The sequence below is a fragment of the Notothenia rossii genome (assembly GCF_949606895.1).
Source record: "Notothenia rossii genome assembly, chromosome: 9".
Taxonomy (NCBI): domain Eukaryota; kingdom Metazoa; phylum Chordata; class Actinopteri; order Perciformes; family Nototheniidae; genus Notothenia; species Notothenia rossii.
In genome coordinates this window covers 79255913-79276841 of record NC_136907.1, presented here as the reverse complement: position 1 = coordinate 79276841, position 20929 = coordinate 79255913, and the positions used below count along the sequence as shown (strand labels likewise).

The 20929-nt window shown below is 47.7% G+C and overlaps 2 protein-coding genes across 2 annotated transcripts; both read left to right on the top strand.

The window, feature by feature from the left end:
* Positions 1-2285: 2285 nt before the first annotated feature.
* On the top strand, positions 2286-15413 carry LOC307019982 (dynein axonemal heavy chain 17-like; the record flags this gene model as incomplete). The annotated part of the gene is made up of 13 exons (XM_079651076.1): positions 2286-5147; positions 5705-5925; positions 6007-6193; positions 6555-6654; positions 6794-6879; positions 7218-7343; positions 7941-8096; positions 9170-9256; positions 10938-11105; positions 11183-11299; positions 13649-13899; positions 14720-14909; positions 15399-15413. Exons 1-13 carry the CDS (start codon positions 4722-4724, stop codon positions 15411-15413), a joined length of 2130 nt encoding a protein of 709 aa, XP_079507202.1. The 5' UTR covers positions 2286-4721.
* Positions 15414-15419: 6 nt separating this feature from the next.
* LOC307020558 (dynein beta chain, ciliary-like) lies at positions 15420-19862 on the top strand. The gene is made up of 10 exons (XM_079652015.1): positions 15420-15544; positions 15611-15716; positions 15937-16040; positions 16185-16301; positions 16375-16518; positions 16732-16902; positions 16987-17211; positions 17305-17471; positions 17639-17768; positions 19727-19862. The coding sequence occupies exons 1-10, from the start codon at positions 15524-15526 to the stop codon at positions 19730-19732; spliced, it is 1191 nt and encodes a 396-aa protein (XP_079508141.1). The 5' UTR covers positions 15420-15523; the 3' UTR covers positions 19733-19862.
* The last annotated feature ends 1067 nt before the right edge of the window (positions 19863-20929 follow it).

Below are 20929 nucleotides of genomic sequence, written 5' to 3'. Positions count from 1 at the left end.
AGTGTTATTAGTCAACAAACGCATACGTTGTTGGTCTTTATTAAAGTACTTCTGTATATAAATACTTTTACATGCTACAGAAGGGGAACAGGGAGCAAGCGAATCGTTTTTTTCTCCTCTTTTTCTCTTTTTCCTCTTTCTCCCTCTTTTTTCTTCTTCCCCCTTCTTCTCCTCCCCCCCCCCCCCCTTGCAAGCTTTAGTTGATAGAGCCTTGGTCTGGGGATCAGATGGTCACAGATTCAAACCCCACTGCAATCAGCATGTCGTTGTGTCCCTGGGCAAGACACTTCACCCCAAATTGCTCCTGTGGGGATTGCCCACAGTATTGAGTATTTGGATAAAAGCGTCTAACAAGTAACATGTAATAATAATAATGTAATAATAATGACTCTGGGAATTGTAGTCTTTCTAGTTGCATATTTTTCATAGTCTTATATTTCAACAGTTTTACGACAAACTGCCTTTTTTTACATGGAAATTATTTTTTAAGATTGACAAAAATCATATGTGTAATTCATGGCACAATGCAAACGGGATCGAAAGATACATTTTCTCTCTCCAATAATTTTTCAGAAATAAGGTCCCATTGACCGGAAGTAGATGGGCGTGACTTCGCCAAACATGTTCTTGAAGAATTAAAATAAAGAAGTACAAATATTAAATCCACATCTGTTCGTCAAATGAGTTACTAATTATATGTCTGCTTTAGTTAACTGTAACATTAATTAATATTCAACAGGTAAAAACCTGGTAAAAACAGTGTCGCGTGTAAACCATGAGAAAATCACCTTATGATGCCTTCATGGGCTGCAACTGGAGTAGGATTTATTGCTTTTTTAGTCAGTTTAATTGCATTTTCTCCACATTTCTTTAATGTAGATCATTTATTTTCTTGACTGCGCTTTATTTTGTTGGAACAAAATAATAAAAGAAAACATCAGTGTTTTAAAAGCAGCATATAGGGTTCTTGGATGATGACTAACGTTTGTTGTATTCGACTGAAGAGATTAAAAGCATTTTTAAGTCAAACAAGAACACGTACAGCCCAAATTAGATATGATAACGACGCTAGATTAGAAGAGTATATTAATGTAATGTAAAAAATGAAAACTGTAAAAGAAACATGTATGGAATAACTGATATAACCAGAGGAAGTTGGTAGTTTACGACGCGGATAAAAGACGCTGAAGGCACCATGACCGTTAGGATTTAAATAAACCAACGGATTTTATGAATTTGTAACGGATTTAATTACGTTTTTATCAGTTTTCTCCGGTTTGGGAACGGTTTTCCAGAGAAGAGGAGTGAAATATCTGCAGCTGGAAAAGGAAATACTGTTTTCTGATCATTTAATCTAAATTGCTCTCAGGTAGATCATTTTGTGTCTTAAAAGTCTTTATATTTATGGACAAACTAATGATTAATGAAAACATCTGTGTAGTTAAAGCAGCATAAATGTGTATTTGATGATGAATAATGTTTATTTTATGGATATAGTTGAATATATATAATATACAGTGTAGTTGAATAGGTATAGCCTATATATTTTTCTACATTAAAAACATTTGAGACACTTTTTATAATTAACCTTGGAACAGAACAAATGATAATGACGACAAGAGATGCTACTGCAGTTATTATAAAGTTCTAACTGTTACAGGGCTCAACGCTAACTTTTGGTTGCCAAAACTGAAAATATGGTTGCCATTTTTAGTCACCTTATATTTTAAATAATTAAGATACTATACAGTTATACATCAACTTAATAATGAACATGTGACGCAAAAGAATGTTCAAATGCTTTACAATAAGTAATTAACACAATTAATTGAAACTAAAGTGGTAGTAAACTTGTCCACCCTCAATTGCTGTAAATATCAGTAGTGCAGCTGTTGTTCTTCACAGATCACTAGTTTCTTCGTCATCTGTTGTCTCCCTTTCAAATGTGGGTTTTCCTGACCTTTGTGCTGACCCCCACCATAGATCCATTGGCCCATCAGGATCGAAGTCTTGGATTGGCCAGACAAATACATTTCTAATGTTAAATAAATGAAAACCATTCACAGTTAAGAATTAGATATTAATTATAAATGCTGTAAATTATTTATTAATATGTCTAACTATATTTAAAATGTGTTACCTTTTTATAGAAGTGATTATATTTGTATGGGAATATTTTCCTATGGTAAAGTTTCGTTTTGCACTTTTATTTTGGTAGTAATAAGATCGGGACTCTTATTTTGAAGGAACATTTACCGGAAGTGAATGGACAACATTCTTCTTTGCTTTTCCTTCTGGTTCAAACAGTGGAATCACTTTGAACATTCGTTTGAGATGTTGACTGGTTGGCCGAACTTTTTACCCCACAGTCAAACAACTTAATTTGCTTCGCCATTTTTTGTAAAACAAACACACGGCGCACCGTGCACGCGAGTAAACGTGCATCGCTTTCTGGCTCCGTAATCACACCAATGCACGTGCAACTTAAGTATCAGGTTCCGACTGGTCACAACAATAATTAAATATCACTGTTAATACAACAAATAATTAACATTTATCTCTTTTGGGGTGCACATTTAGCTGTTTGCTGTCCTTATTTCTTTATGTTAAAAACTGGTTGCCACTGATGGCAGGTTCTAACGGTTATTATAAGGTTCTAACGGTTATTATAAGGTTCTAATGGTTATTTTAAAGTTCTAACGTTATTATAAAGTTCTAGCGGTTATTATAAAGTTCTAACGGTTCTAACAGTTTCTCACGTTTTTTCTCGCGGTTTCTAACGGTTTCTCACGGTTTCTAACGGTTTCTCATGGTTTCTCACGGTTTCTAATGGTTTCTCACGGTTTCTAACGGTGTCTCAGTTTCTCACGGTTTCTAATGGTTTCTCACAATTTTCACGGTTTCTAACGGTTTCTCACAGTTTCTCACGGTTTCTAGCGGTTTCTCGCGGTTTCTAATGGTTTCTCACAATTTCTCACGGTTTCTCACGGTTTCTCACAGTTTCTACTCACGGTTTCTCACGGTTTCTCACAATTTCTCACGGTTTCTAACGGTTTCTCGCGGTTTCTAACAGTTTCTCACGGTTTCTCAGTTTCTACTCACGGTTTCTCACGGTTTCTCAGTTTCTACTCACGGTTTCTCACGGTTTCTAACGGTGTCTCAGTTTCTCACGGTTTCTAATGGTTTCTCACAATTTTCACGGTTTCTAACGGTTTCTCACAGTTTCTCACGGTTTCTAGCGGTTTCTCGCGGTTTCTAATGGTTTCTCACAATTTCTCACGGTTTCTAACGGTTTCTCACAGTTTCTACTCACGGTTTCTCACGGTTTCTCACAATTTCTCACGGTTTCTAACGGTTTCTCGCGGTTTCTAACAGTTTCTCACGGTTTCTCAGTTTCTACTCACGGTTTCTCACGGTTTCTAACGGTTTCTCACAGTTTCTCAGCTTCTACTCACGGTTTCTCACGGTTTCTCAGTTTCTACTCACGGTTTCTCACGGTTTCTCACAGTTTCTCACGGTTTCTCAGTTTCTACTCTTGGTTTCTACTCACGGTTTCTAACGGTTTCTCACAGTTTCTACTCACGGTTTCTCACGGTTTTTACTCACGGTTTCTAACGGTTTCTTCTCACGGTTTCTAACGGTTTCTCACAGTTTCTCAGCTTCTACTCACGGTTTCTCACGGTTTCTCAGTTTCTACTCATGGTTTCTCACGGTTTCTCACGGTTTCTCACAGTTTCTCATGGTTTCTCAGTTTCTACTCTTGGTTTCTACTCACGGTTTCTCACGGTTTCTCAGTTTCTACTCACGGTTTCTCACGGTTTCTCAGTTTCTACTCATGGTTTCTCACGGTTTCTCACGGTTTCTCACAGTTTCTCAAGGTTTCTCAGTTTCTACTCTTGGTTTACTCACGGTTTCTAACGGTTTCTCACAGTTTCTACTCAAGGTTTCTCACGGTTTTTACTCACGGTTTCTAACGGTTTCTACTCACGGTTTCTAACGGTTTGTCACAGTTTCTCACAGTTTCTCAGTTTCTACTCACGGTTTCTAACCGTTTCTCACAGTTTCTACAAACGGTTTCTCACGGTTTCTCACGGTTTTTACTCACGGTTTCTACTCACGGTTTTTAACGGTTTCTACTCACGGTTTCTCATGGTTTCTAACGGTTTTCTCACAATTTCTCACGGTTTCTCAGGGTTTCTCAGTTTCTACTCACGGTTTCTCACGATTTCTCACGGTTTCTAACGGTTTATCAAGGTTTCTCACGGTTTCTAACGGTTTCTCACGGTTTCTCTCAGTTTCTCACGGTTTCTAACGGTTTCTACTCACGGTTTCTAACGGTTTCTCACAGTTTCTCACGGTTTCTAACGGTTTCTAACGGTTTCTCACAGTTTCTAACGGTTTCTAACGGTTTATCACGGTTTCTAACGGTTTCTCACAGTTTCTCACGGTTTCTAACGATTTCTCACGGTTTCTCACGGTTTCTCACAGTTTCTCACGGTTTCTAACGGTTTCTCACAGTTTCTCACGGTTTCTAACGGTTTCTACTCACGGTTTCTAACGGTTTCTCACAGTTTCTCACGGTTTCTAACGATTTCTCACGGTTTCTCACGGTTTCTCACAGTTTCTCACGGTTTCTAACGGTTTCTCACGGTTTCTCTCAGTTTCTACGCACGGTTTCTCACAGTTTCTCACGGTTTCTCACGGTTTCTCAGTTTCTACTCATGGTTTCTAACGGTTTCTCACAGTTTCTCACGTTTCTTCCTCGGTCTATAGAGTGTCTCCAGAAGGAAGCAGTGAGTCTTCAGATGGAGGGCAGCAGGGACGAGCGTATAGAGGTGATCCTCCGCCTCACGCTGAGCAGCTTGGGGCTGCAGATGGAGGTCTGGAGGGACTTCCTGTCTGAGGAGGAAAACCAGGTGACCCTCAGCAGCTTCTTCAGCATAGCAGACTACAGCAATCTGTTCCTGTGCCGGGACCCAGGGCTCTGCATCAGCCTCACCTTCCCCTCTCAGACCTCCTCTAAAGTCCTGGTTCTCTCCAGGAGCAGCAGGGCAGTCATCAGCGCAGAGAACATCAGAGACATGTTGATCATGCAGGAGGTGGAGGGGGGGGGCGCCGTGAGCTGCATCAGCGCCGTCTGCCAGGAGGTACTGCTAACATGAGGCTAACATTACAGAGAGAAGCTAACACTAGGCTAACATTAAGGAGATAAGCTAACGCTAGGCTAACATTAAGGAGATAAAGATTGGGCTAACATTCAAGAGAGAAGCTAATTTGAGATAAGGCTAACATTAAAGCTAAAGCTAATTTAAGCTAAGGCCAACATTAAGACTAATGTTATCATAGAATAATGCAAATATTGAGGCTAACATTAGGTTAAGGTTCATTCAAGGTAAGGCTGACTTTAAGATGTCAGTTCATTTAAGATCCTTCCTTCCTACTGCTGCTCTCCGATTGGTACCTTCCTTCCTACTGCTGCTCTCCGATTTGTTCCTTCCTACCTACTGCTGCTCTCCGATTGGTTGTGCTTTGAAAGGTCAGCGGTGATCACGATCAAAGTGAAACACTTTTTTGATCGCAGCAATCCCAGTTTGATCTTTGAGTGGTGCTAGGCTAGGCTAGGAGTTTCTGATCATGTGAAGGTGGTAGTTTGTTTTAAGTTAGGAATGAGGTCTGAGTGTAACCAGGTGTGTCCTCCCTGAAGGTCACCTGTCCGCTGCTCAGTAACCCGGACCCGAGCGGCAGCTGGGCAGCCGGCGTGGCCGAGGAGGCACTGAGGTTCATGGAGCGCCAGAAGAACGAGGCGCTGGTGATGGAGGCTCAGATCCACGGGCGCACCTTCCTGCCTCAGCCCCATGCTCTCCATGACAACCGTCTCCATGGGAATGTGGACCACGATGGAGATCTCCACGACGTAGACGAGAGGTGAGACATCCATCTCTGACAGCGTTCATCACACCAACAGGAAGCTGTCAGAGAGAAGATCCTCCTTCTCTCCTCTAACAGGAAGCTGTCCGACCTGAAGCTTCTCCACGCCTGTGATTGGACGATCATTGAGTGGGCGGAGCTTGTGTCAGAGTTCCTGCAGCAGGACTCGTCTCAGGCGGTTCTGGACGGCCTGAAGCCGCTTCCCTGCGAGGAGTTTAACTTCTGGAGGAACCGCCTGAAGAACCTGCTCCACATCCAGAAGCAGGTCCGTCTCCATGTGTCCTACAGACACTATGTCTCACACTGTGTCCTACAGACACCATGTCTCACACTGTGTTCTACAGACACCATGTCTCACACTCTACTGTGTCCTACTCTCACATTGTGTCCTACAGACACTATGTCTCACACTGTGTCCTACAGACACCATGTCTCACACTGTGGCCTACTCTCACACTGTGTCCTACAGACACCATGTCTCACACTCTACTGTGTGTACAAAAGCTGCCCTCTGCTCCTAGGATGGGTTGAGAGCAGAGGTCAAAGTTCACTGTGTGCTGAGTGCTCTGCATGTGAGACATTAAAGAGGACTTCATACTCCTATTCTGCTCCACTGTGTCCTACAGCTGAGCAGCAGCAGAGCACAGCAGGTGGCCTCCATTGTCCAGCAGGCAGACAGTGTGTACCTGTCCACACTCAGAGACATCCACACAGACCTGCAGCAAGGTACACACACACACACACACACACACACACACACACACACACACATACACACACACACACACACACACACACACAGCGGGGGAACACTGATAGAACAGGAAGTGAACAGCATGTATACTGAGCGGTGCTGTGTGCTCAGGGCTGAGGGAGGCGCAGGACGTGACGGAGAACCTGGAGCGTGTGCAGCAGAAGCTGGAGGAGCTGCAGCTGATGGAGTTCCAGCAGGTAGCTTCAGCGTGACCTGAAACACAGAGACCCTCCTACATTCAGAAACAGTTTAAAGTGTGTTGCTGCTTCCTGTGCGCCCTCTCTCCAAAGCATTCATGTTTCTAATAACTGCTGTAAGGTTATTCAGCATCTGTTAGCATCACAGCTAAATACCTGCATGGAAATAAGCCCCGCCTCCAGGCCAGTGCGTGTAGTTTGAGTGACGCGAGTAAACACCAATGACGACCGATGTGAACGCACCACACCAGGGCCGTGCTAACAAGTACCTGTAGCGTGTCATGTTCTTAAGGAACCTCTGACCCGTACTGATGACATCATCACTGTGTGTCTGGCAGCTGGAGGCCAACATGGCGGCGGTGATGGAGGAGGTGCAGCTGCTGTGGGTCCGCTCCGAGTCCTACTGTAAACCCTGCAGGGTGGTGGTGCTGCTGCAGGAGGTCTGCAACCTGTTCATCCAGAGGGTACACACACACACACACACACACTGCTGCAGGAGGTCTGCAACCTGTTCATCCAGAGGGTACACACACACACACACACACTGCTGCAGGAGGTCTGCAACCTGTTCATCCAGAGGGTACACACACACACACACACACACACACACACACACACACACACACACACACACACACACTGCTGCAGGAGGTCTGCAACCTGTTCATCCAGAGGGTACACACACACACACACACACACACACACACACACACACACACACACACACACTGCTGCAGGAGGTCTGCAACCTGTTCATCCAGAGGGTACACACACACACACACACACACACACACACACTGCTGCAGGAGGTCTGCAACCTGTTCATCCAGAGGGTACACACACACACACACACACTGCTGCAGGAGGTCTGCAACCTGTTCATCCAGAGGGTACACACACACACACACACACACTGCTGCAGGAGGTCTGCAACCTGTTCATCCAGAGGGTACACACACACACACGTCTTTGAGCATGAGGGAAAGCTCTGTAAAAATCCCATGTATTATTATTATTATGATGATATTCTGTATTGACTTTAACCCCCCCTGTGTGTGCAGAGCAGGGACTTCCTGCAGGGGGGGGGCGAGCTGCTGAAGGGTCTGCTGTCGGGTCCTGATGAGGTTCTGCAGGACGTCAGCCTGGTGGTCCAGACCCTGCAGACTCTCAGCGAGACCTTCATCCTGAGCAAGGGGAGGCTGCAGGACATGAAGCAGGTCACACACACACACACACACACACACACACACACACACACACACACACACACACACACACACACACACACACACACACACACACACACACACACACACACACACACACACTTCAACAAATCAAATCAAATAAAAGCACATTACTACAATCACAATAAAAGACAATCATTTACAACAGAAATATAAAAAACAAAAACACAGGGAAATGTCATGAGTCGTGCTCCGCTCTGACTAGAAGGCCAGGGAGAAGAAGTGAGTCTTTAGTGTCGATTTAAAACCCCCTAGGGTCTGGGCCGACCTCATATGGAGGGGCAGAGTGTTCCAAAGCCTGTGGCCCGCTGCTGCGAAGGCTCGGTGCCCTCGGGTTTTGAGCCTGGTCTTGGGCACTACCAGCAGCAGCTGATCTGCAGACCTTAAAGCTCTGGCTGGGGTGTAGCGATGGATGAGTTCGACTATATAAGCAGGAGCCAGCCCATTTAGGGCTTTGAAAACAAATAAAATCAATTCTGAACTGAATTGGAAGCCAGTGTAGTGAGGACAGAATTGGGGTAATGTGGTCACGCTTTTTGTGGCCAGTCAGAAGACGTGCAGCTGCGTTTTGGACTAGCTGCAGGCGTTTGACTGAGGCCTGGTCCATACCCACGTACAGAGCGCTGCTAAAACATGTTTAGTTGAGCTCAGCGTGACAGAGAGAGGCTTTATCTAGAGCCGGGGGGTCTAACTCTATTTCATGGCGGGTCACATCAGCATTATGGCTGCACTCAAAGGGCCGGTTGTAACTTTAAGACTTATAAATGTACATATATAAATATATAATATGAATTAAATAATGTATTATATTACGTGATTGGCTCTGCATTGGATTATTATCAGTTCTGGTAATAACTACGTCTGAAAGCAGAAGTCTGGGGCAAATCATAGAAAGCAAATATTCAACAATAAACCAATTGTATTGTTTATTATATCTTGAGGACGCGGGCCTCGAGTTTGCCACCCCTGATGTAAGAGTTACATTCAATGCTGTGTGTGTGTGTGTGTGTGTGTGTGTGTGTGTGTGTGTGTGTGTGCTGCAGGAGGGGGCCGCTCAGAGCTGGGACTTCCCTTCACACCTCGTCTTCCTCCACCTGGATGACTTCCTGCTACACCTACAGAGCATCCAGGTACACACACACGGTACACACACGGTACACCAGGGCTATTCAACTACACATTCAGTTGGGCCAAATTTTATGACTACAAAATTCAGCTGGGCCAGACATTCAGCGGCCTGTAAAAAGCGGGTAGTGACACATTTTAAACCAACACATATTACTGCGATGAAAAACATGCAATTTGTATTCATTGTTCATCTAACAAAGGTAGGTCAAAAAGTGCATAAAAACACAACAAATTAGCATTAATTTAACAGAATCTGAAAAAAAGTGCACAGTTGTAGCATTACATTTGTTTGCTTTAGAAGTCAAATATTCAGGTTATTTTTTTTTAACCACATCACAAAGTGCATTTACTGAATACAATAATAGCAGTCTTAATAAATGTCCTCACATACAAAACAAACAGCTAAAGAGCTCCAATGCAACACAAAGAGGTAGTACTGTAGCAATACTATTTTTTCACTTTTCAAGTAATAACAAAAAAATCATACGTTTTGGTCACATTTGACCCAGACACATTACAAAGAACTGTCAAACCCTTCAGTGCACAAACCCATAACAAGGGATACGGGTAACTATATGAATGAATACTACACTACACGTCTACTATAGTAAACTAGGTGCTTACTGTCACCTCATTTGTGATTTGTCATCGCTGACTTTCTCAATGGGAGAAGGGACATTTTTTGTTTTGAACAAGAGCAGTGATTTTTGGCTCATAGGATGTCAATGCAATCTAAGACATTGGTGAAGAGTGCTGTCAGTCAGGGAGCAGCGAGTGCTACTTTTGATTGAGTTAATGTGTGAAAAGCTTGATTCACATGTGTATGTTGATCCAAACATACTGAGCACACAGATCGCTACTTTCTGAACGTTAGGGAACTGCTGTTTGTTGACATCACTCCAAAACTTCGCTGGCCCGTTAGTGCGCTGCATGTCAATAAGTTCCAGTGTATATTTCCCCTTGTCGATGCAGGGGACCACTTCCTTTGCTCTGGTTGATACGTCCCCCTCTATTGCAACAGTGAAGGGGTCTCTGGCAAAGCCCATCACCTCTGTGGGCAGAGCAAGTCCATCCAATCGACCGGCAAAGTTCTCTTTCAACCTCGCAATGAAATCTGTCATCACATCCGTGATTTGTGCCGGAGATGTGATGTGTTTGGGGAGCGTCGGAAAATGCAGCATCCGACCCGTGCTCAAGTCGGTCGCGAAAAGGTCCAGCTTGACTTGGATCTGCTCCACAAGATAAATGACCGTTTTGTCTCTGTTTACGCTTCAGAGTTGAGAGGGACATGTTTTAGAGTTGCTATTATAGGACCACCGTTACTAGCACCACTAGATGCACTTTCAAAAAACGTGCCGCGTAGTGGTTTTGTGGTTTCTATGCAACTGTTGCGTTCATGGTCTGTACTAGTGTAGGAATTTGGCTACAGGAGGCTGGGCCACTCGGGAGTTGTTTCTGGGCCGCATCTGGGCCGCGGGCCGCCAGTTGAATAGGCCTGCGGTACACACACGGTGTGTACACACACACACACACACACACACACACACACACACACACACACACACACACACACACACACACACACACACACACACACACACACACACACACACACACACACACACACACACACACACACACACACACACACACAGTGCTCATGATGCCCCCCCCCCCCTGCAGGAGGTGTTCAGGGTCAGTCTGCAGCTCCGTCAGCTGGAGGAGGCGGTGGTGTCGGGCACTGGCGGCAGGAAGTGGACGGAGGAGGTTCAGGAAGTGTATCAGGACTTCCTGCTTCATGTGACCTCTCTGTCAGAGTGCAGCTGTGACCCCACCAACCCCGAGAACCAGGTGAGAGCCGTGAGAAGCAGCTTCCTGTGTGCCTCTGAGCTGCGTCTGACCCCCCCCCCCCCCCCTCTCTCTCTCAGGGCTTCCGGCTGCTCCTGGACCAGTTCCAGCTACAGGTGGAGCAGGTGGAGCAGCGGCTGGTGTCCGTGCTCTGCAGAGCTCTGCAGGACTGCAGCGAGCCGGCCTCTTCAGCCAAGGTGCCTTTAACATGTTTATACAGTCTATGGTTTAAACATGCACCCCACAGAGTGTGAGAGCGCCCCCTGCTGACCGACAGAGGGTTACATCATGCAGCCAACCCCACAGAGTGTGAGAGCGCTCCCTGCTGACCGACAGAGGGTTACATCATGCAGCCAACCCCACAGAGTGTGAGAGCGCCCCCTGCTGACCGACAGAGGGTTACATCATGCAGCCAACCCCACAGAGTGTGAGAGCGCCCCCTGCTGACCGACAGAGGGTTACATCATGCAGCCAACCCCACAGAGTGTGAGAGCGCCCCCTGCTGACCGACAGAGGGTTACATCATGCAGCCAACCCCACAGAGTGTGAGAGCGCCCCCTGCTGACCGACAGAGGGTTACATCATGCAGCCAACCCCACAGAGTGTGAGAGCGCTCCCTGCTGACCGACAGAGGGTTACATCATGCAGCCAACCCCACAGAGTGTGAGAGCGCCCCCTGCTGACCGACAGAGGGTTACATCATGCAGCCAACCCCACAGAGTGTGAGAGCGCCCCCTGCTGACCGACAGAGGGTTACATCATGCAGCCAACCCCACAGAGTGTGAGAGCGCCCCCTGCTGACCGACAGAGGGTTACATCATGCAGCCAACCCCACAGAGTGTGAGAGCGCCCCCTGCTGACCGACAGAGGGTTACATCATGCAGCCAACCCCACAGAGTGTGAGAGCGCCCCCTGCTGACCGACAGAGGGTTACATCATGCAGCCAACCCCACAGAGTGTGAGAGCGCCCCCTGCTGACCGACAGAGGGTTACATCATGCAGCCAACCCCACAGAGTGTGAGAGCGCTCCCTGCTGACCGACAGAGGGTTACATCATGCAGCCAACCCCACAGAGTGTGAGAGCGCCCCCTGCTGACCGACAGAGGGTTACATCATGCAGCCAACCCCACAGAGTGTGAGAGCGCCCCCTGCTGACCGACAGAGGGTTACATCATGCAGCCAACCCCACAGAGTGTGAGAGCGCCCCCTGCTGACCGACAGAGGGTTACATCATGCAGCCAACCCCACAGAGTGTGAGAGCGCTCCCTGCTGACCGACAGAGGGTTACATCATGCAGCCAACCCCACAGAGTGTGAGAGCGCCCCCTGCTGACCGACAGGGGGTTACATCATGCAGCCAACCCCACAGAGTGTGAGAGCGCTCCCTGCTGACCGACAGAGGGTTACATCATGCAGCCAACCCCACAGAGTGTGAGAGCGCTCCCTGCTGACCGACAGAGGGTTACAACATGCAGCCAACCCCACAGAGTGTGAGAGCGCTCCCTGCTGACCGACAGAGGGTTACATCATGCAGCCAACCCCACAGAGTGTGAGAGCGCTCCCTGCTGACCGACAGAGGGTTACATCATGCAGCCAACCCCACAGAGTGTGAGACCGCCCCCTGCTGACCGACAGGGGGTTACAACATGCAGCCAACCCCACAGAGTGTGAGAGCGCCCCCTGCTGACCGACAGAGGGTTACATCATGCAGCCAACCCCAAAGAGTGTGAGAGCGCCCCCTGCTGACCGACAGAGGGTTACATCATGCAGCCAACCCCACAGAGTGTGAGAGCGCCCCCTGCTGACCGACAGAGGGTTACATCATGCAGCCAACCCCACAGAGTGTGAGAGCGCCCCCTGCTGACCGACAGAGGGTTACATCATGCAGCCAACCCCACAGAGTGTGAGAGCGCCCCCTGCTGAGCGACAGAGGGTTACATCATGCAGCCAACCCCACAGAGTGTGAGAGCGCCCCCTGCTGACCGACAGAGGGTTACATCATGCAGCCAACCCCACAGAGTGTGAGAGCGCTCCCTGCTGACCGACAGAGGGTTACATCATGCAGCCAACCCCACAGAGTGTGAGAGCGCCCCCTGCTGACCGACAGAGGGTTACATCATGCAGCCAACCCCACAGAGAGTGAGAGCGCCCCCTAATGACCGACAGAGGGTTACAACATGCAGCCAACCCCACAGAGTGTGAGAGCGCCCCCTGCTGACCGACAGAGGGTTACATCATGCAGCCAACCCCACAGAGTGTGAGAGCGCCCCCTGCTGACCGACAGAGGGTTACATCATGCAGTTCATAGACAGACTCACTAAGCACCATCAGCTGAAGTCCAGGTAGCATCCAGTTAGCATTAGCTGTGGTACCGTCATTGGGAGTAGGTGCTCCATCACCTGAGGGACCTCCGTCTGCCTCAGTGTTACATGAACTATGTGACCTGTAGATATGGAATTGCTCTCTTGACTGCACTCTTAGTGCTGCTGTGTTTATTGTGTCTCTGTAACTCTGGAACAACCATGTCCTTGTTATCTTGTGTATCAGCTGCTGCAGATATTCAGCTTCATGCTGCACCGCCCTGTGATCCAGGAGCAGCTGCGCCCCCACCTGCTGCACCTGCTCCAGGGGTTCCTGCTGGAGCTGGACACCATCGAGCAGCTGTTCTACACCCAGAGAGAGAAGGCACACACCTTCAGCTGCTACACCCCCCCACCTGCAGCCGCACTCTGTTGGAGCCGGCAGCTCAGGCTGAGGGCGGAGCACACGCTGCACCTCTACACCACCCTGAAACACCTGTAAGACCTCACCTGCACCACTACACCTGCACCACTACACCTCCCTGAAACACCTGTAAGACCTCACCTGCACCTTTACACCTCCCTGAAACACCTGTAAGACCTCACCTGCATCTTTACACCTCCCTGAAACACCTGTAAGACCTCACCTGCACCTCTACACCTGCACCTCTACACCTCCCTGAAACACCTGTAAGACCTCACCTGCACCTCTACACCACCCTGAAACACCTGTAAGACCTCACCTGCACCTCTACACCACCCTGAAACACCTGTAAGACCTCACCTGCACCTCTACACCTGCACCTCTACACCTCCCTGAAACACCTGTAAGACCTCACCTGCACCTCTACACCTCCCTGAAACACCTGTAAGACCTCACCTGCATCTTTACACCTCCCTGAAACACCTGTAAGACCTCACCTGCACCTCTACACCTCCCTGAAACACCTGTAAGACCTCATCTGTACCTCTACACCTCCCTGAAACACATGTAAGACCTCACCTGCACCTCTACACCTCCCTGAAACACCTGTAAGACCTCACCTGCACCTTTACACCTGCACCTCTACACCTGCACCTCTACACCTCCCTGAAACACCTGTAAGACCTCATCTGTACCTCTACACCTCCCTGAAACACATGTAAGACCTCACCTGCACCTCTACACCTCCCTGAAACACCTGTAAGACCTCACCTGCACCTTTACACCTGCACCTCTACACCTGCACCTCTACACCTCCCTGAAACACCTGTAAGACCTCATCTGTGTGTTCAGGTAAAGTGTGTTGCGTTGATCTACAGTGTGTGTTGTGTTCAGGTACCGGTCTGCAGAGTGTGAGCAGGTGGAGCAGAGGGTGCAGCAGGTGCTGGTTCTGCTTCAGGACTTCAGAGCCCGGCGGCTCTCAGACTGGATCAGGGATCTGGACTCAGACTGTGGAGACGTGATGCAGCAGCCCCTCATACAGCAGCTGCAGCAAGGCATGCTGGAAGTCCCCTGCAGCCACAAGGTGAGGACACACAATGCCTGCAGCAACACACAGTGTGAAGCTGACAATTGAGCGGCCCGACCAAGCAAGGAGGCAGAGGCAGAACGTCCCAAATATAACCCGGTGTGGGCATTTATTAAATGATCAACACAATGACACACAGCCTCAATCCTACTGTTGTTTCCGTGAGCACAGTCACCGGCCACCAGGATCTCACACACACCCCCTCAAACAGAAAAACCCCAGAGCCTAAATGCACAACCCAATCAACCCAACAGGACACAGGTGAGGGGGGAGCAATTAGACACAGGTGGGGGGAGGAGACAACACAGGGCACCAGTTGCACACAATCAACGGCAACAGACATGGGGAAAGGGGAACACATTTCAACATAAAATACAATAAACACTACATCAATCAATAGTATAAAATTGTATACAAATGTATGCACGAAGTTACCTTCGTCACAAACAGTATATCAACATCTCAATAATGTGTGTGGTGTTGCAGCTGGAGGCGGTGTGAGGCAGCTCAGGTGTGTGAGCAGGGACCCAGACGTGGAGCTCCGCCCCCTCGCTGCACACCTGTTCTCCTGTAAAGATGACATCACACAGAGCTACCTGAGCCTGGGTCACATGGTGTCCTGCTACAACCAGGTACCTGCACACAGGTAACCCCTCCCCCAGGTGGAGCTGAGTGACTGACAGCTGTGTCTCCTTCAGGTGCTGCAGGACGGCCTGCAGGTGGAGCGGCCGCTGATCCAGGACCAGCTGCAGGATCTGGACCAGGACCTGGCAGAACTGCAGAGCAGAACCTGGGGCAGCACAGGTGGAGTTTCACTTACAGGGTTCATTATAGAGAGACAGGAGTTATAGCTGTTTCAAGCATCTGTGTGTGTGTGTGTGTGTGTGTGTGTGTGTGTGTGTGTGTGTGTGTGTGTGTGTGTGTGTGTGTGTGTGTGTGTGTGTGTGTGTGTGTGTGTGTGTGTGTGTGTGTGTGTGTGTGTGTGTGTGTGTGTGTGTGTGTGTGTGTGTGTGTGTGTGTTCAGGTGTGCATCAGCTGGTGCAGCAGCTCAGTCAGAGGATCTTGAAGTTTCACTCCACCGTGAGCGAGGCCAGAGCCAACATGAATGCCATGACACGCATCATACAGGTCACACACAGACACACACACACACACACACACACACACACACACACACACACACACACACACACACACACACACACACACACACAGCAGTGTTGATCTGATGCAGAGTAAACCCTGACACAGAGAGATGGTTTGTTGAAGCAGGGCTGGGCAGAGCTTCACCTGCTGCACTCAGGTGACTTCCTGCCGGAGGGCGGAGCTTCAGGGCGGAGCCACAGGTGCATCACAGAGGAGGGTCAGGAGCTGCTGCGGCTCACACAGGTAGCTCACCTGAACCTCACATCATATAACCATACATGTATGAGTGATGGAACCAGGATGTGTGTGTCCTCAGGTGAACTGCAGTCTGTACGCTGCTGGACACGCCCCCCCCACCTGGAGCAGCTACCTGGAGCACATCGACGACAGAGTTCAGGACGCTCTGCTCAACATGATGCACACCGCACTCACCTTCCTGTGTGACAGCATGAGCCCTAAGGTACACACACCATACAGACACACCTGCAGCACCGTGAACCTCAGGTACACACACCATACAGACCATACTGTGTGTGTGTGTGTGTGTGTGTGTGTGTGTGTGTGTGTGTGTGTGTGTGTGTGTGTGTGTGTGTGTGTGTGTGTGTGTGTGTGTGTGTGTGTGTGTGTGTGTGTGTGTGTGTGTGTGTGTGTGTGTGTGTGTGTGTGTGTGCAGAGCTGCAGTGTGTTTCTGACAGTGAGTCTGCAGCTGCAGGAAACAGGAAGTGTGTTTGAGCCCTCAGTGGGCGGCGGCCTCTCAGACCTCCTGCAAAGTTTCATCAACGACGTCTACAGCGCCGCCAGCCTGCCCCCCCGCATCTCTGCCGGTCACCATGGCAACTACCAGGTGAGCCAGCATCAGTCACTGCACACACCTGAATCCCCATCATATACACTCAGATATACTCACCTTAAAAACACCTGTCTGCAGCAGGAGCCCCGCCTCTCTGCCCTGGAACAGGAAGTGATGCGTCGCCTGCAGAAGGTGAAGGAGGAGGCGGAGCTCCTGCAGGTGAAGATGGACAGGTACTCTCACCTGTGGCAGAGCGACAGGCAGGCTGTGATGCAGGAGTTCCTCACCTACAGCCGGCAGCTGGGCCCCGAGGAGCTGGAGGCCCCGGAGGCCCCGCCCACCCTGAAGGACTTCCAGAGAGAGGTGAGCCTCACCTGTCACTCAGAGAGGAGCCTCACCTGTCAGGTGTCCCGTCAGAGAGACAGGATGCTGAATATGTCTATCTCTGTGTTCCAGCTGCAGGCCCTCAGCAGCCTTCAGGTGGAGCTGTCTCACCTGGACGAGCAGCGGCTGCTGGGCTGGCTAAAGGTGGAGCTCCACCCCTTCAGAGACTCCCTGCTGTCAATCATCCAGGAGTGGAGCGACATGTACACACAGCACCTGCTGAGCTCCGTCAGCACAAGGTACACACACACACCTCACACACCTCGCACACCTCACACATAACAATAGAGCACATTTTAAGTGTGTGTGTGTGTGTGTGTGTGTGTGTGTGTGTGTGTGTGTGTGTGTGTGTGTGTGTGTGTGTGTGTGTGTGTGTGTGTGTGTGTGTGTGTGTGTGTGTGTGCAGTCTGCAGCAGGTGACTCAGCACACTGATGAAGACTCCTCTTCCTCCTCTGGGTTCCCGGTGACGGAGACTCTGCTGCTGCTGGAGGCTACTGGAGTGCAGCTGCCTGAACATCTGTCTGCACAGCTGCAGGTCTGAGAACACACTACTACTACACAATATATACATACATGTAGTTCTGATGAGTACACAATACATGGTAACTGATGCTAAACACCTAACCTGCTCCTGAGCAATCAGAGCTCACCGCCTGCCGGCCAATCAGAGCTCAGTGTGGGGGAGTTTAAAGCTATCCAGTCATATTACAGGATAAAGGAACCGGCGTCCCTACTGACTGAGCCACTGCCGGACTAAAAATGATAGTTTACTCTTCATTCAGGAAGTATGACGCTGCACTGTCAGTACGCTTGTCCATGTTTGTGATTGGTCAAATGTTGCTAGCCCCCCCCCTTTCATGTGACCGTGCATTCAGCCGTAAAGAGAAACCCTGGTTGAGTTACCGGGTTGATAACCAGCGTCGTAGGACCGCTTAGCGAGATCTCAAATAGGGCTTTCACACCATGGAAGTATAATAACAACTGGATACAGCGTGGGAGGCGGGGCCTCGTTCATTCCTATGAGAATTGCTCATCGGCGCATGAAGACAAAATGGCCTAACTTTTGAGAGAGCGAAACGTCACGAAAGTATTCGTATAATCATATAATTCGTTCTTATTTGTGCGTCTATGGGTAAAGGTAAAACTCTCAGAATAACGTTATTAGCACATTTTACAACTCGAGGGCCAAATGTTTTTAAGAAGGGCTATACAAGTGTTCATACTGGGTAGTTTATTTAGATTTAAAAAAAATATCCAATGATTTACAGACGTCTCTTTCCCATTGTAAGTCAATGGGAAAAAGTCTTTCTGGGCCCAGCGACTGATACGGAAGTGTAGTACCGTCGTTTGGCCACAAAGAAATATTTTCCTCAGAGTCCGGCGAACTTCCTGGGGGCTTGGGTCACACCAACGCGGTTCCCGTTCTAGCTTCGTGCTAAAGCTTTTCTGGTTCGGAACCGGTTTTTCTTTTCAGCCCCCGTTTTGTTCACACCGCCCAGAGCCCGACTGGTGCTGCGTCATGACGTCACCGTTCACTTCGCTGATTTTCTCCCCAACGGCGTTACGGCGCGTCATGACGTCACCGTATATGATGTGTGTGTATATGTTGTGTGTATGATGTGTGTGTATATGATTTGTGTGTATATGATGTGTGTGTATATGATTTGTGTGTATATGTTGTGTGTATATGTTGTGTGTATATGATGTGTTTGTGTATGTTGTGTGTATATGATGTGTGTTGGTGTGTGTATATGTGTTTTGGTGATGTGTGTGTATGATGTTATGTGTTATGTGTGTGTGTATGATGTTGTGTGTCTATGATGTTGTGTGTGTATGATGTGTTTGGTGTGTGTATGATGTTGTGTGTGTATGATGTTGTGTGTGTGTATGATGTGTGTTGGTGTGCGTGTGTTGTGTGTATATGATGTTGTGTGTATGATGTGTGTTGGTGTGCGTGTGTTGTGTGTGTATGATGTTGTGTGTGTGTATGATGTGTGTTGGTGTGCGTGTGTTGTGTGTATATGATGTTGTGTGTATGATGTGTGTTGGTGTGCGTGTGTTGTGTGTATATGATGTTATGTGTATGATGTGTGTTGGTGTTCGTGTGTTGTGTGTATATGATGTTGTGTGTATGATGTGTGTTGGTGTGCGTGTGTTGTGTGTATATGATGTTGTGTGTATGATGTGTGTTGGTGTGCGTGTGTTGTGTGTATATGATGTTATGTGTATGATGTGTGTTGGTGTGCGTGTGTTGTGTGTGTATGATGTTGTGTGTGTGTATGATGTGTGTTGGTGTGCGTGTGTTGTGTGTGTATGATGTTATGTGTATGATGTGTGTTGGTGTGTGTGTGTTGTGTGTGTATATGATGTTATGTGTATGATGTGTGTTGGTGTGTATATGATGTTGTGTGTGTTGTGTGTATGATGTTGTGTGTGTATAATATATATGATGTGTGTTGGTGTGTCTCTGATGCTTCAGTGTGTGTGTTTCAGTGCTGAATACTCGGCTGACCTGAGATCAGACTCTTCCTCAGTATTACCTGCTGTGCTGCCTTCACTGACCCTCTGTGAACCTCCTCACCTATAATCATATACTAATGTCTTCGTAATAAAGGAAGTTATAACAACAGTCTGATCCGTGTCTTCATCACCATCACATCCGATTTTCAGACACAAAGAACAACAACATCATAAATAAAGCATCTACCGTCACTTCCTCTGCAGAACAACACTTTATTTAGCAAACCCTAATTTCTTTTGCAAAAGGTGCAGCGGGCTTCAAACACGTTCCCCTCCACTGGTTTCAACCAAGCACTAAATTCAATGTTTTCCAACCAAATACGGTTTAACTTACAATTCCCCATATTTATTTGTAAGTAGATTCGAAGATACCTAATTTCTGACTGCCGCTAGCTGAAGCTTGGTTGCTGGGTTACTAGCTGGGTGTTCTCCGATAAAGGGCCGGGGGAAACAAAGTTAGTGATTACTGGTTCCAACCTTCTACAAATTGTTGGGGGGAACTGAAAGGCTCTTACCGTACTGGTTACTTTGCAGCGCCAACATTTCCCCCAAAACACATTTTAGACGCGATCGTAACCATAGATATATATAAATATAGATTAAAAACATTTTAAATAATAATATTAGTTATATACTTATTAATTAAATACATTTGTTTACAAATTTAGAAACTAAATACTAAACTAGGACGATAGGAAGATCTCATGTCAAAATAATTGTGATAAATGAGAAAGAACTAGCCAGGACCTACCGTCTGTGAGATCATTTTATGTTGGTTTGGTTCTTCTGATAAAGGTGTGAATATCAAATATTATAAAACGGACAAGTAAAATCAAGCAATCTGATTGGTTCTTAGCCGTGATATACTGAGCGTATACCACGGGTAGAATTGTAAGTTACTTTTCACAACGAGTCAGTATCCCTCCGCGTCTGAGAAAGACAGTATACCGTTGGGTTGAAAAGCAAACTGTTTGCTTTTCAAACTGGAACAAGAAAGCAGCGGAGAAGTAACGGGGCAGAAAGCCTCCTTTTTACGCAGCGGTCCAGACATAGACATCAAACGGCAAAAGATATTCAGTGTGCAGTTCCTTTGGCATTAGGGCAGGGGTATCTAGATACTTTCCAAGCTTTAACATAATGAATTGTGCTACTTTTAAAGCAAGCAACGATGTTTTC

Coding starts and splice junctions, on each gene's coding strand:
- LOC307020558 (XM_079652015.1), top strand. CDS start 15,524: ATGGTGTCCTGCTACAACCAG. Junction 16,519..16,731: donor GTGACAGCATGAGCCCTAAG/GTACACACACCA, acceptor GTGTGTGTGCAG/AGCTGCAGTGTGTTTCTGAC. Junction 17,472..17,638: donor CTGAGCTCCGTCAGCACAAG/GTACACACACAC, acceptor GTGTGTGTGCAG/TCTGCAGCAGGTGACTCAGC.